We start from the raw sequence: 15,577 nt of genomic DNA, 5'->3' as shown, positions 1-15,577 counted from the left end.
TGTAGGTATAGTGCAAAGGATTTTTCAGGTAGTGAAACTACTCTGCATCACACTACACTGGTGAACACATATTATTATATGTATGGTCAAAACCAAGAATGTACAATACCAAAGGTAATTCAGTTCAGCCACTCAGTTGTGTCCAACTCTTTGTGACCCCATGAACCGCAGCACGCCAGGCCTCCCTGTCCATCACCAACTGCCGGAGTACACCCAAACTCATGTCCATTGAGTCAGTGATGCCATCCAACCATCTCATCTTCTGTCGTCCCCTTCTCCTCCTGCCCTCAATCTTTCCTAGCATCCGGGTCTTTTCCAATGAGTCAGCTCTTTGCATCAGGTGGCCAAAGTATTGGAGTTTCAGCTTCAACATCAGTCCCTCCAATGAACACCCAGGACTGATCTCCTTTAGGATGGACTGGTTGGATCTCCTTGCAGTCCAAGGGACTCTCAAGAGTCTTCTCCAACACCACATTCAAAAGCATCAATTCTTCCGCACTCAGCTTTCTTTAGAGTCCAACTCTCACATCCATACATGACTACTGGAAAAACCATAGCCTTGATTAGATGGATCTTTGTTGATAAAGTGATGTCTCTGCTTTTTAATATGCTGTCTAGGTTGGTTATAGCTTTCTTCCAAGGAGCAAGAGTCTTTTCATTTCATGGCTGCAGTCACCATCTGCAGTGCTTTTGGAGCCCCCCAAAATAAAGTCTGACACTGTTTCCATTGTTTCCCCATCTATTTGCCATGAAGTGATGGGACCGGATGCCATGATCTTAGTTTTCTCAATGTTGAGCTTTAAGCCAACTTTTTCACTCTCCTCTTTCACTTTTATCAAAAGGTCCTTTAGTTCTTCTTCACTTTCTGCCATAAGGGTGCAGGTAAACCCTAGCGTAAACAATGAACTACATTGATGATGTGTGAGAAATGTATAACTGCAGTGGAAGAAGTTGCTAACAGGGGAGGCTACGCCTTCCCAGGTGGCTCAGTGGTAAAGAAACCGCCTGCAATGATGGAGACCGGGGTTCCATCCCTTGGTCGGGAAGATCCCCGTGGAGAAGGAAATGGCAACCCATTCCAGTATTCTTGCCTGGGAAATCTCAAAGACAGAGGACCCTGGCGGGCTACAGCTATGAAGTCACAAAACAGTCAGACACAATTTAGCAGCTAAAAACAAAAATGTAAATGCAGGGGCAGAAAGTATTTGGAAAATCTCTGTAACTTCTGCTCAATTTTGCTGTGAACCTGAAGTTGCTCTAAAAACTAAAGTCTATTAAAAAAAGTCCTCCCCTCTACCTTGAGGACAATGTCCAAATTTCAAAGCAGGGCATACATGGCCCCTTATAATCTGATCCCAAACTACACCTCTCCAGCTTGTTTCCACCATTCTCCTTCAAGAGCCTTAAACTCCAGCCTCGTGCAATTTATCTGCCATTCCCTTCTACACCTACTTACCTTTCTGCTCAAGCTGGTGTCTCCGCTTGACTCCTTTTCCTACTCTCTTCCACCTCAGCACTTAATTCAAACCATCTCTTACATTACACTAAAATGGTCTGCTGATATAGTTGCCTTAACCATCAGATTACAAATCCCTCCAGGACAAAGACAGTGCCTTATTTATCCTGTATCCTCAGAGCCTGACAAAGAGCAGTAGTAGTAGCAGAGACAGTAACAGCTAACATTTCTTGAGCACTGAGCAGTTACTACATACCAAGCACCTTTGCAGGCAAACTTATGACCCACATAATTCTTTCAACAACCCTACAGGATAGGTATTATTCTGCCCTTTTGATCTGAGCCTCCCAGAGGCATAGGGAGAGTAAGTAACTTCCACACTGCCAACTAGGAAGGATCTGAGTCAGTATTTGAATCCAAGCATCTGGCTCTAGAAAACAATATTCTTCACTACTGTGGTACACACGGTAGAAACTAAAAAAAAAAAAAAAATCTGTTAAACAAATGACAGTGTAGAACAGAGGTGAGCACAATATTTGTGGAATGAAAATGATAGGGACAAAAAGGAAAGCAACTGACAAGCGAGGAAATGGAGGCACACAGAGGTTCAAGATGTGTAGATATACAGATAACCCAACCTTCTCACTGTGAAGTCAAGAACCAAAGACCAGAACATATGCTTTTCCCAAAGACACCTTAGTTATACTCAGAACCAGCCTTACAAGTCTTTCTATCATACCATATTAAGGAAATAATTATGTGCTTTTGAGAATTTGTAAAATCATATTCAGAGACATTCTGGTACTCCAACAATAAGAGAAGTTGGAGAAAGAAGTACACCAGAGTCTAATGCAGTATTTGGTACACAGCAGAGATTTAACATCTAATTAAAATTTTCCATTTTGTAATAGATTTTATTTTACTTCTAAGTACCAACTTATTTATTTTTGATATAGTATCTAAAATACACTGTATATTTTACTAGTTTATTAAAGACGGTATTGATAAAGTAACCTTTTCTTGAAAATACAAGGTAAGAATAGTGAGTAGTAATTTTTAGTAATTTTCAGGTAGTTTCAAAATATCCAAATTTGTGAAAAAATGCAGTTAATGTACAATTAAGAAATTCTGCAATTCTAGTGTCCCCATTGAATACTTAGATTGATTTCTTCCAGTAGAAATACATGAATATTACATGTAAACCAGTCACTCTAGAGCACCAGGACAACTGTTATTAACAGGACAATTTTATTACTTAAATACCTTCCATGTAGGATAAACTCCATTCATGAAAACAAACCTGAAATACCTACATCGTATACATGATGGGACCAACTCTAATCCATACTGAGTACAGTCCTGTCAAATATCCTGGGCCTTAAATGAGCACCCCACAGCTTACCTGCCTAGGTTGCTTTGTGATCTATTTTCAAAATGAAAAATTAGACAGTCTTCCTCATGTTGTTGCTTCTCATATATACCCTGATAGTAACATTTTAGTGGATGAAAGCCCTGCCAGTTTTCTCAATGATGTTATTCGTTAAGGTGGGCAAAATTTTAAAACACAGCTTTTTCATACTCCTAAATTATTTTCATGTTGTATTTTTTTTTTAAGTTTAGTTTTCCTGTATTAGCTCTTATACAAAAAGAGACTGGAATTATGACAGGTAAAATTTCAGATCCTCTGAAAGACATAATTAGATTGAAGGAAACAAGACATATAAATTGCTAATCCCATATTTAACATAAATCAAAGGAGCTACTTTATAAATATCTGTTGAAAAAACAGATTACTCAATTAATTTCTTCCACTTCTGGACTTGCAACTATTTACTTTTGACATAGGCTAACATGGACACATGAATTACTTGTAATCCAGTAAAGCCCTTAGTTAAAAAAATACAATCATGTTAAAAGAGGACCAAGTTTTTCCAGAAAAAAAACATACTACAAAAGTCTGATTTCCATTCTCACTCATTTTTATCTTCTCTTTCTTCTTACCCAGGAAGCTACTGAAAAAAGCCAAAGGTAGCCACCACCTTCAATTTCCTTGTTTTCCCTATTATTTTCAAAAACATCTGAGGGCACCTGGTAAGATATTGTAACAACCATGGTGGGGAAAAGAGCCAATGGATCAACAAACAGATTCATCAGTACTGGGTTCTAATGCTCAGCTTTCTCAGCTTCTCAACCAATAAATGCACTTGACTCCAGTTTTTGATAACTAGTCAATGACGTCTACGGCAGTCGGCACAAATAAAATTTCTGACAACAGAAAACCCATGATTAACAGATGACTGCTGTTTTAGAAACTTGAAGAGGTAAAGAATCAAGACTTCTTAAGTGAGATATTCAAAAAAGGATAAGCATGGTAAGTACCAAGGGACAAACAGGAAGAGTGATCACTCAAATTACAGAGGGACATTCCAAAGTTTCACTAATACACACTACAAAAGGGGACAAGAGGATGCAGCCTGAGACCGCAGCCTGCGAAGCGAAGTAAGTTTAAAATACAGTCTTTCCCACATTTTACCTCTAGCCTAAAATTCCCAAAGTTGTAGGAATAATGTGTCAAAGCCCAGAGACAAGTTTAAGAAACAAATTCTCAAAACACCAAGCCAAGCAGAGTGAAACTGTTCATGGGAGTTACAGGATCTGGTCAGGTCTCTGCCACTAACAGGAAGAGCAGGGCACTCAAATCATAGTTGTTAAATTAATACTCTTTACTGACTCCTTTAGGATGGAAACAAGTGGAGGGACCAAATCTCTGGCCAGGGGAATAGTTCACCTCTGAGGGCTTCAGATTTTGCATCTATAAAATTCTACGATTCAAAATGCATGCTTTGAGTTTAAAATAAGATGGAAAACAAGGTAGTTGTTGCTTAGATGCTAAATTGTGTCCAACCGTCCCCATGGATGTATAGCCCGCCAGGCTCCCCCGTCTATGGGACTTCCCAGGCAAGAACACTGGCGTGAGTTGCCATTTCCTCCTCCAGAGGATCTTCCCCAATCAGGGATCAAACCCACAGCTCCTGCATTGCAGGCAGATTCTTTACTGCTGAGCCACCAGGGAAGCCAGAAAACAAGGTCAGGTAATATTAAACCAAAAAGGTATAATACAAATATGTTTTTGAAAAAAATCCCAATGTCAAGTTTCCCTTCTCCATGTGCTCCCCTACAAATATAATCTAAGAATCCAACTCCTAAAATACAAGACATTTAAAAAAACTTTCACGGAGACATTACTGATGCCATTAAACCTAAAGATATAAAGGCTAAACTGTTTCAACCCCTCTCTTAACATAGATCTGTCTTTAGTTTCTCTAAATCACCCCTAGTTTGTACCTGCACTCCTTAGAGCACATTAAAAATGACAAGTATTTCTTTTTCCTCCAGTAGTGATATGTCTACTGATGAAAATACACATATTATCAAAAATATACATTTGGAAACTATGAAAACCTAATTTTTTTCTTAATTTTATTACTCATTCAGGCCCAGCTTACTAGTTTCAATTCTGCTCTTGCTCTATTTCCAGTCAGTTTCACTTCTGAATTTTCTGCCACAAAGCTAAGAATTGTGACCCAGTAGATAAATTTTAAAGTTAACACTGAATAAGAACACAGCTTTTCTTTTCAAAGGAAAATTAAACATTTTCATCAAAAAAAAAAAAAAAATTAAAACCTTAAAATCCTAATGGCATTTTATCATATAAAAATAATGATTTGGGGATGCTGGTATTTTGTTTCTGAAGCTTCCTCACAGTTTTGTTTACAAAAAGCAAAGCAGCTCAAAAATTGCCATCATTTTCTTATATAGCTATATAACACAACTATATACTTATTTCTGAGTCACGAGGAAGGAGCTCAACAAATATTTGTGGAAGGAATAAAAATACATAACATTGCACAGGGCATATGTTCCCAGTAAGATACAGTTTTCTCTCTGCCTTCAGTGGCCTTGTAAAGGAAACAGATCTTTTGAACACATAGTAAGAAGATGATTAATCAGACAGACAAAAGATATCTAACAAACAGAAACATCAAGGGAAAATAAATATGTCACACACAGCTAAATTCAGCTTCTAGCATTTTTGCTTTTAGCAAAAGCTTGTGCTTCCAGCATTTTTTCTTGTATGTATTTCAATCCAATTTCCTTCCTTTCTTTAGGGCTGTTAAATTCTTCAAAGGGATGATTCATATACAAATAACATTTTAAAATAAAAAGTATACTGAGCTCCTATTATGTAATCAGCACAGTGCTATGTACAGATGCTGTGGGAAATAAAATAAAAAGCATGATTATCTCAAACCCTGAGATAACTTCAAGCCTCTGTTTTTAACCAGAACCCTGCAAAGAATAGGTATCTATGGTAAGTGGGAATCAAAGACCTAACCTGAAGTCCCTGTGGTGACATCCTGTGTGACTCTGAGAAAGCTACCCAGACTTCAGCTTCCTCATCTGTAAAAGGAAGTGGGTAGTGGTAGGACTCTCCCATGCAGAAGAATTCCAAATAATTTATGTAGATACTTTGCCCTCAAGGACGGGGAGCATCAATTCCCACTCCTAAAGTGTGGACTGGATACAGTGACTTCCTCCCAAAGAGGACAGCATGGAGGAACCAGTGGGAAAGAGTAATCTCACAGCGGAGAAACCTGACAAAAAACAGCCTCAATGGTGACGACAAAGGTTAACATCAATAGGGATAAGTCATGTTAATAGTATGTACACTTGATACAATAAGATGAAAATGGCACTTTACCTATCCAGGCTATCTCCCCAATCTAATCATGAGGAAAAAAAAAAACAAAACACCAAATTCCCATAGAAAGGCATCCTACAAAATACCTCAGAAGTACTCAAAACTATCAAGGTCATCAAAAAGAAGTCTGAGGAACTGTTACAGCCAAGGGGAGACTAAATACAATGTGGTGTGCACGACGAGATCTTGAAAAAGTGTATTCAGTTCAGTTCAGTTCAGTCGCTCAGTCGTGTCCAACTCTTCGCGACCCCATGAATCGCAGCACGCCAGGCCTCCCTGTCCATCACCAACTCCCAGAGTTCACTCAAACTCACGTCCATCGAGTCAGTGATCCCATCCAGCCATCTCATCCTCTGTCGTCCCCTTCTCCTCCTGCTCCCAGTCCCTCCCAGCATCAGAGTCTTTTCCAATGAGTCAACTCTTCACATGAGGTGACCCAAGTACTGGAGTTTCAGCTTTAGCATCATTCCTTCCAAAGAAATCCCAGGGCTGATCTCCTTCAGAATGGACTGGTTGGATCTCCTTGCAGTCCAAGGGACTCTCAAGAGTCTTCTCCAACACCACAGTTCAAAAGCATCAATTCTTCGGCGTTCAGCTTTCTTCACAGTCCAACTCTCACATCCATACATGACCACAGGAAAAACCATAGCCTTGACTAGATGGACCTTTGTTGGCAAAGTAATGTTTTTTAATATGCTGTTGAGGTTGGTCATAACTTTCCTTCCAAGGAGTAAGCGTCTTTTAATTTCATGGCTGCAGTCACCATCTGCAGTGATTTGGAGCCCCGAAAAATAAAGTCTGACACTGTTTCCACTGTTTCCCCATCTATTTCCCAGGAAGTGATGAGACCGGATGCCATGATCTTCGTTTTCTGAATGTTGAGCTTTAAGCCAACTTTTTCATGCTCCTCTTTCACTTTCATCAAGAGGCTTTTGAGTTCCTCTTCACTTTCTGCCATAAGGGTGGTGTCATCTGCATATCTGAGGTTATTGATATTTCTCCCAGCAATCTTGATTCCAGCTTGTGCTTCTTCCAGCCCAGCGTTTCTCATGATGTACTCTGCATATAAGTTAAATAAGCAGGGTGACAATATACAGCCTTGACGTACTCCTTTTCCTATTTGGAACCAGTCTGTTGTTCCATGTCCAGTTCTAACTGTTGCTTCCTGACCTGCATATAGGTTTCTCAAGAGGCAGGTCAGATGATCTGGTATTCCCATCTCTTTCAGAATTTTCCACAGATTAGGTAAACACTAAAGATCCATCAACAGATGAATGGGTAAACAAAATGTAGTATTTAAACACAAAGGAACACTAGTCAGCCTAATTCTGTCACATGCTACAACATGGATGAATGTTGAAAACATTATGCTGAATGAAATAAAAAAGCAAATATTGTATAATTCCCTTATATGAAGAACGTAGAATAAGCAAATTCATAGAGACAGAAAGTGGAACAGAGCTTACCAGGAGCTGGGGGAAGGAAGAATGGGGAGTTGTTTAAAGAGTACAGTTTCTGTCTGAGATGATGAAAAATTCCAGAAATGGATAGTAGTGATGTTTGCACAACATTGAGGATGTACTTAATGCCACTGGATTACACTTAAAAATGATTACAACAGAAAAATCATGTATATCTTACAACAATTTCCTTTTGGGATCATTTTTATGTGGACCACTTTCTTATTATAAATTTTATTTATTTTTAATTGGAGGATAATTGCTTTACAATATTGTGTGGGTTTCTGCCATATACCCACATGAACCAGTCATAGGTATACATGTGTCCCCTCCCTCTTGTGCCTCCCTCCCACCTTCCCCGAATCTTACCCCTCTAGGCTGTCGTCACAGGGCACCAGCTTTGAGCTCCCTGTGTCATACAGCCAATTTCCACTGGCTATCTAATTTTGCATATGGTAATGTATATGGTTCCGTGCTACTCTCTCATTTCGTCCCATCCTCTCCTTCCCCCACTATGTCCTGATGTGGACCATTTGTAAAGGCTTTTATTGAATTTGTTACAACACTGCTTTGTTATGTATTTTGGTTTCTTGGTCTCGAGTCACGTTGGGTCTTAGCTCCGCAACCAGGAATGGAACCCTGCTTTGGAAGGCAAAGTCATAACCAACGGACTGCCAGAGAAGTACCTTCAGCCAGGGAAATCCCAATACAATTTTTTAAATGACAGAAATTTGATAAAATAAAGGCCTTAGTTAATAATAACATATCGATACTGGTTCTTCAATTGTAACAAATGTATCATATTAATGAAAGATGTTAAGAATAGAGGAAAATGGGTATACAGTATGAAACCTTCTGTACTATCCTCAATTTGTCCCTAAATCTAAAATTGTTCTAAAAAATGAAATCTATTTTTAAAAATTCAAGGAAGCACTGATATATAATAGCATTAATAATAATATATAACAGCACTAATATACCCCACTTCCTTCCAAAAAATGCTCTTCAAATGAATGAAAGAACACAAGTAAGTAATCAGAAAAATTAATGCCAGGGACATAAACAAGCAAGTAGCAAAAGAAAATGCTACACAGATCTATTCAAAAATATTGAAACTCAGACTCCCCTGGTTGATCAGTTGTTAAGAATCCCCCTGCCAATGCAGGAGACACAGATTGGATACCTGGTCCAGGATGATTTCACACGCCTCAGAGCAACTAAGCCCGTGCACCACAACTACTGAGCCCATGCGCCGCAAAGAAGCCTGTGAACCTAGAGCCCATGCTCCACAAGACAGAAGCCACCACAATGAGAAGTCTGTGCACTGCAACTAGAGAGCAGCCCACACTTGCTGCAACTAGAGAAGGCCTGGGTGCAGCAATGAAGACTCAGCACAGCCAGAAATAAATACGTAAAAATTTTTTAAAAAAACATGGAAACTCATAGGGTTGTGTAAGGATAAATGAGTTCATTGTCCCCTTCTCCTCCTGTCCTCAATCTTTGTTGAGGGCAGGCGGAGAAGGGGGGCAACAGAGGATGAGATGGTTGGATGGCATCACTGACTCAATAGACAGGAGTCTGAGCAAAGTCCGGGAGAAAGTGAAGGACACAGAAGCCTTGCATGATGCAGTCCACAGGGTCACAAAGAACTGGACATGACTCAGCAGGGAACAACAACAAAACTTTGCGTAGTGTTTGCATACAATAAATGAAGCTACTAAAACATCAATAATTAAAGAAACACAAATCTAAATAACAAAAACGTGTGTATGTATTGTATGAGTGGTATATATGTGCATATTTATATGTGTAAGTGTGTGTATACATATTCTTCAACTGATTTCCAAGATACCTGTATATGGATACTCACTGCAACAATGTAACACAGAATAACTGGAAACAGATCAAAAATCTATTAATGGGGGTTAAACAAACATCACCAGTCACTTAGTGGCTCAGTCCACTCTTTGAGATCCCAAGGACTCTAATCTGCCAGGCTCCTTTGTCCATAGGATTTTCCAGGCAAGAAGACTGGAGTGAGTTGCCATTTCCTTCTCCAGGGGATCTTCCTGACCCAGGGATCGAAACCTCATCTCCTGCATTATAAGGCTGATTCTTTACCACTGAGCCACCTGCTGCTGCTGCTGCTAAGTCGCTTCAGTCGTGTCCAACTCTGTGTGACCCCATAGACGGCAGCCCACCAGGCTCCCCCGTCCCTGGGATTCTCAAGGCAAGAACATTGGAGTGGGTTGCCATTTCCTTCTCCAATGCATGAAAGTGAAGAGTGAAAGTGAAGTCGCTCAGTCGTGTCCGACTCTTAGCGACCCCAAGGACTGCAGCCTACCAGGCTCCTACGTCCATGGGATTTTCTAGGCAAGAGTTCTGGAGTGGGGTGCCATTGCCTTCTCCGACTGAGCCACCTGGGAAGGCCCTAAACAAACATAACTAAACATTATTATACAAAAATGTGGTAGATGAAGGTATACTGACCACGACAACTAAGAAAAGTAATAATGAATTGTAAAGTTATTTTAATGGAAGGGATTAAACTAGGTTAAGACTATATCTATATGCAAAATGTTTATGTATGTGGTCACTACTATGTACATGTATGTGCTTAGTCGCTCAGTTGTGTCCAACTCTTTGTGACCCCATGGACTGCAGCCCACCAGGTTCTTCTGTCCGTGGGATTCTCCAGGCAAGAATACTGGAGTGGGCTGCCATGCCCTCCCTCAGGGGATCCCCCAGGGGATCATCCCAACTCAGGGATCGAACCCAGGTCTTCTGCATTGCAGGCGGATTCTTTACCATCTGAGCCACCAGGGAAGCCCTAAACAATCACTAAAGAGCCTCCCCAGCTCTAAGTATCTGAGGAATGTAGTTAGGTTATACCCAAAGGAGGAAGCCTTTGGGGAGGAAAGAAACGCTCTCAAACTTTCAAGGACATTATAAATACCTCTATAACAAAACACAAATTTTTATTTCAAAATGCCTAAACTTAAGGTATGAAGGAATTTATTCTTCAGATGAGCTTATATTCACTAGAAAATTACAAACCTCAACCAAAAATTAAAAAGAAAAAACAAGTCTTCAAAATGCATGACTAGTTCATGCTTAATACAGGTAAAGTAAGATCATAAAGAAGCAAAAGAAGAAAAATTAAGTAGCAGTCCCATCTGACACAATTAAGTAGCTATTATGCACTACAGTTAGTACTCATACATATAAAGGTTCAGGATTTCTGCAGAGTTAACTAGATTTTTTTTTTTTTTTTTTTAAAGAAAAGTGGATCAAAGTAAAAATTATTAGTTAGGTCTTATAGTTTTGTGGGCTTTCTTTGAGCCAAAACAAAACAAGTCTTTTTTCTGGAGGCAGATTGGGGGTACAGGGAGTCCAATACTTTGGGAACTAATATACAGTAAACTAATATTTTAAACAATACAGCCACTACAATCAATGGTACTTAAGGAAGACTGAGATGAGATAAATCAGTAAGTAATAGAAGGGATACACTCTCAGTTCAGTTGCTCAGTTGTGTCCGATTCTTTGTGACCCCACGGACTGCAGCATGCCAGGCCTCCCTGTCCATCACCAACTCATGGAGTTTACTCAAACTCATGACCATTGATTGAATCGGTGATGCCATCCAACCATCTCATCCTCTGCTGTCCCTTTCTCCTCCTGCCTTCAATCATTCCCAGCATCAGGGATCACATGCACTATACAGTCCATGGAATTCTCTAGGCCAGAATGCTGGAGTGGGTAGCCTTTCCCTTCTCCAGGGGATCTTCCCAACCCAGGGATCAAACCCAGGTCTCCCGCATTGCAGGCGGATTCTTTACCAGCTGAGCCACAAGGGAAGCCTGGGATATTCTCTATCCTAAAACAAAAATATATCCTAGAACTGTAGTTTTCAACCAGAAGTAATTTTTCTCCCTATGAGACATTTGACAACATCTAAAGACAATTTTTGATTGTCAGGCCTGAGATGGTCCTGCTGGTATATTGCGGGTAGAGGCCACGGAGGTGACAAAATACTTTATAGACCCACCAACCAACCCAAATGTCAACAGTACTGAGGTTGAAAAACTCTGCCTTAGAAATAGGCTGGGGATAGTGGGGAGAAACCACTGAATGTGTGCTTGGAAATAATCAATTTTATCGTGAAAATCTTAAATCAACAGGATCTTTTTTATGTTTAAAGATACTGACATCTTATCAAATAGCATGTAATCTATTAAAATGACACAATTTTCAAAGTGTTATTTAAAAGAAAGTTAACTGGATTTCCAATTTATCTAAAGCTTTGAAATTCTGCAAAAGCCATAGTATTATTGTTAATAATACTAAAAAATGTTTTTACATATACACACATTCTCTGACTCTCACAAACAATATTGGGCAAAAGAATAATACCTTTTTGTGTGATTCCATTTATACACAGTTTCAAGAATAGGCAAAAACTTTTCTCTTATACATCAGAACAGTAGTTCCTTTGGAGAGAAAGGCAGACACGAGAGAGGACGTGAGGAGGACTTCTGGGATGGTAATAATTTTGTATTTCTTAATCTGGGTAGCACTTACATAACTTTGTTTGTTTTGTGACAATTCATCATGCTGTGTACTAATAACTGGTACACTTGACTGTATACCGATAACACTTTAACAAAAATGTTTACTTTTTTAAATGTTATATATTTATATCCTAAAATCTTGAGCATTTTGACTCAGAAAGCAAAATTAATGTCAAGAGCAAAAGTAAAAGTGCTTTTGCTGTACAGGCTGCCTTCCAAGAATTCAAGAAGGATGACACCCCCAGAAAGCTGTAAATAGCATACTCAGTGATCATACAGCATTCAGCCATACACTTAAGCCACTATATATCCCTTGGCACAAACCCCAAAACTGGACAAATGCTTACAAATGCAGTTGGATTTATTCCATGGGCAGTTTGTTTGGATTATTTCCCCCAACGTTAAACTGGGAACTGTTATCAGAGAACAGGCTCTATGAAACAAATGACGCTTTCTCTTTCCTAATCCCACAGTTTCCCAAAGCTCTCCCAAACTAAACCTCTCTTGGCTCCTCCTTCAGGATTTCTGCACCCATCACTGCCTCTCCCAGTATCCACTCTCACAATCCACCAACACACACACATACACACAAAACACACACAAATTCACATTAATGCTCATTCCAGAGGCTAGTCTCCCTCTCCCCTAGAAACCTTGTAAATACAATCCAAACTTCACTACCCTCAAATTCATATTCTCCACAAACTTCCTTCCCAACAGCACCACAAAACCAGGGTCCATGCTCTCCCAGTATCTTAAATCCTCTCTCCCACCGCACTAAAAGCCCTTGCTTCTGCAAACAACTCAGCTCCATGGCCACCGCTGTAGCTCGGATCTCCACCTTTCTTGCCCTTTAGCAGCCTCCACATACCCACACTTTCCTGTATTCAAATCCAGCCCATCTCCCGTCCACCCTCTGCCCCCAACCTCTGTTCTCTTCTGTCTGACTCTTTCCTAAGACAGTGATGGGAAGTTGGAGGAGGGGTGTGGAGGAAAGTACTCTGTTCCACGTGAAAACAGTGGAGAAAAGATTGTTCAAGTCTGCAGCACAACCACCACGTGCAGGGACTACAGTCTGAGGCTGGATTCTGAAACCCGGCCTCACCAATTACTAATTGCAAAGCTTTGGGCAGGCGATTTTACATATTTAAGCCTCTGTCTCCAGAATTACAAAATGGAACTAATAAAAAATAGCCACCTCCCAGAGTTGGGAGGTTGAATCAACTCCCTGCCAGCTGAGCACTTGGCACAAACCCAACACGGTAGACTCTTAACAACTGGCTATTTTTCTTAGGTCCTCTTTGTGGATTGGGGAAAATGAAAGGTACTTTCGTTCAGTCTCTTAAATGCCAAACTTCCTGCAAAGTCTCTTCCTGGGGGATAGCAAGAAGGCAGGGGAAAGAAGTACTCTACAGATAAGTCTGTGATACAAAGAGTTTTGTCAGGTCCCCAAACTCGGTGTTCTCTCTTTATTATCTGCTTACAGAGCGGATCCAAATTGGATCCAAGAAGCTCTGCACGCCTTGGTAAAGGATAGGGAAGGCGTGAATGTGTACTGTACGTTAAATGTTCTTTCTTCCACAGTTACTCTTTTGAAGGAACGTAGCAGCACCCTTCAAATTGCTAAAGTGCCTTCTTTGGGGGTCGGAGAATAGGAAGGAAACCCGAAATCCCAAAGGATTTTTCTTGAGAAATTTATAGGAGTACTTCATAATAAGGAGAGATTAAAAACAAATGCGGGAAACCTCATTTCTCCCGCAGCAGAGAGCACCAATCAGTTTGTCAGCAAGTAAATGAGTTAAAAATGAAAAAGCGCTTTGCCCATCTCTCCTGGGATACCAGGGCTTCCCCGGGTCCCTTCCCAAGAGGGATAAAGCGGAGGGTCTGCGCCAGGGAATCCCCAGCTCCCTACGGGGGGAGAGGCGGGGCCCGGGGAGTTTCAGTGGGTCCCTTCCCGTCTCTTCCCAACCCATCTCCTGTAACGGGATGTCTCCTGGGACTTAAAGATCCCCCAGAGATTCGGCCATCCCTGGATCCCTCCCCTCCCAAGACCTCCGGACAGCCCTCCTCAGTCCTCGGAGTTCTCCCCGGCCAATTCTCCCCGTCTCCCGGCTGGCACTGGGTCAGCCCGCGGCCCACGGAGATCCCTCACGGGCCTCCTCCCGACCCCTACAGAGCGCCGCGAGCCCGCGGGGTTACCTGCTGAGACGGCAGCTCCACATGCAGGGCCCGCGCGGCAGAACCTGGAGGCAGCGCGGCGGCCGGGCCCGTGGGCGGCGGGGGGAGTGGGCCCCCGACCGACGCTGAAGCGTTCATCTTGACCCAGGGGCCGCCAAGCGGCGGGACAGACGCTCCTCCGGCATCCGCCACAACCGCCGAGTCACGACCCGCCGAGACCCTGCAGTCCAAAAACCAACCAACCTAGAGGCAGGACCGTTCTACCCCACCTCCAGCCGCCGCCGCTGGCTAAGGAAGAGCCATATTACTGCAGTGCAACCCCCACCACCCGCTGAGACCTGGATTGCCTATTGGTTCAGCTTCCATGGGGGCGGGACCAAACGACAAAAAGAGGACGCGCTATTGGGCAGAAGATTTGTCCGTCGCCAGCAGAAATAGACAGGGGGCGGAGGGACCCAGGGATGGCCTAAATTGCGTCTGTCAAACCGGGGTGAAACCTAGGGCGTTGCTTCTTTTTTCCCCAGTCTAATTGGTTCTCTCACTACCACAGGGCGGGGGCTCCTGGAGGAGCCGCAAGGACCATTGCTCGAGGTCGCCGTCAGTTGTCAGTAAAGGAATAGAGGGGCGGAGTCCGACTAGGTAGACCGGCGCCTGGGCTCCGGTGTCACGTGCAGGAGGCAGGAGAGTCACCTGATTAGTGAGAGTCAGTTTTGGGAGCCACTTCCGCCCTGACCTAGTTGCCATGGTAACCGGCCTCCCTAGGAGGGCGGGGACCCATTTGGCGCCAGCAGGGGAGCGATGGTCTCTGTGTCTGTAGTTGAAGATTCCCTGAACAGTCTTTAGGGGCTTCCGCCAACGTGTGAGGATTGAAAAGGAATACTTTATGGTTCGGCAGAAAGCCACCACGCAGGATGCCCTGAGACCAGAAACTTGTCGGGCAATGCCGCCAGCTCCACCCACGACCAATTCCTACCCATAAGTCCCCGCCCCTCCGCATACTCCACTATCTGGTAGGTTGAGGCAGGCACCCAGGATGCTGTTTCACTTATGTGAGTGGGTTGTTTATGCTTTCCCTGGAAAGCCTTTGCTATGTTCTTTGCTCCTCCTGACTAATGCTTACTTAGCTATCAAATTTCATCTTGTGTTG

The 15,577-nt window shown here is 42.1% G+C and overlaps 1 protein-coding gene across 14 annotated transcripts in view; it reads right to left on the bottom strand.

The window, feature by feature from the left end:
- UVRAG (UV radiation resistance associated) overlaps positions 1 to 14,760 on the bottom strand; it is a 331,316-nt gene extending 316,556 nt beyond the window's left edge. For all 14 annotated transcript variants that reach the window (XR_015141562.1, XR_015141561.1, XR_015141563.1 and 11 more), the window contains exon 1: positions 14,452 to 14,760. Coding sequence is in view for 10 of the 14 variants with exons in the window: in XM_086338466.1 (XP_086194592.1) it covers positions 14,452 to 14,568 (117 nt within the window). In the remaining 4 variants the exon portion in view is untranslated. The remainder of the gene's footprint in view (positions 1 to 14,451) is intronic.
- Positions 14,761 to 15,577: the final 817 nt, after the last annotated feature.

Source organism: Bos grunniens, chromosome 15 (assembly GCF_055505025.1).
Source record: "Bos grunniens cultivar Pamir isolate PY7600 chromosome 15, Bosgru_T2T1.0, whole genome shotgun sequence".
NCBI lineage: Eukaryota > Metazoa > Chordata > Mammalia > Artiodactyla > Bovidae > Bos > Bos grunniens.
This window is presented reverse-complemented; position numbering and strand designations above follow the sequence as displayed.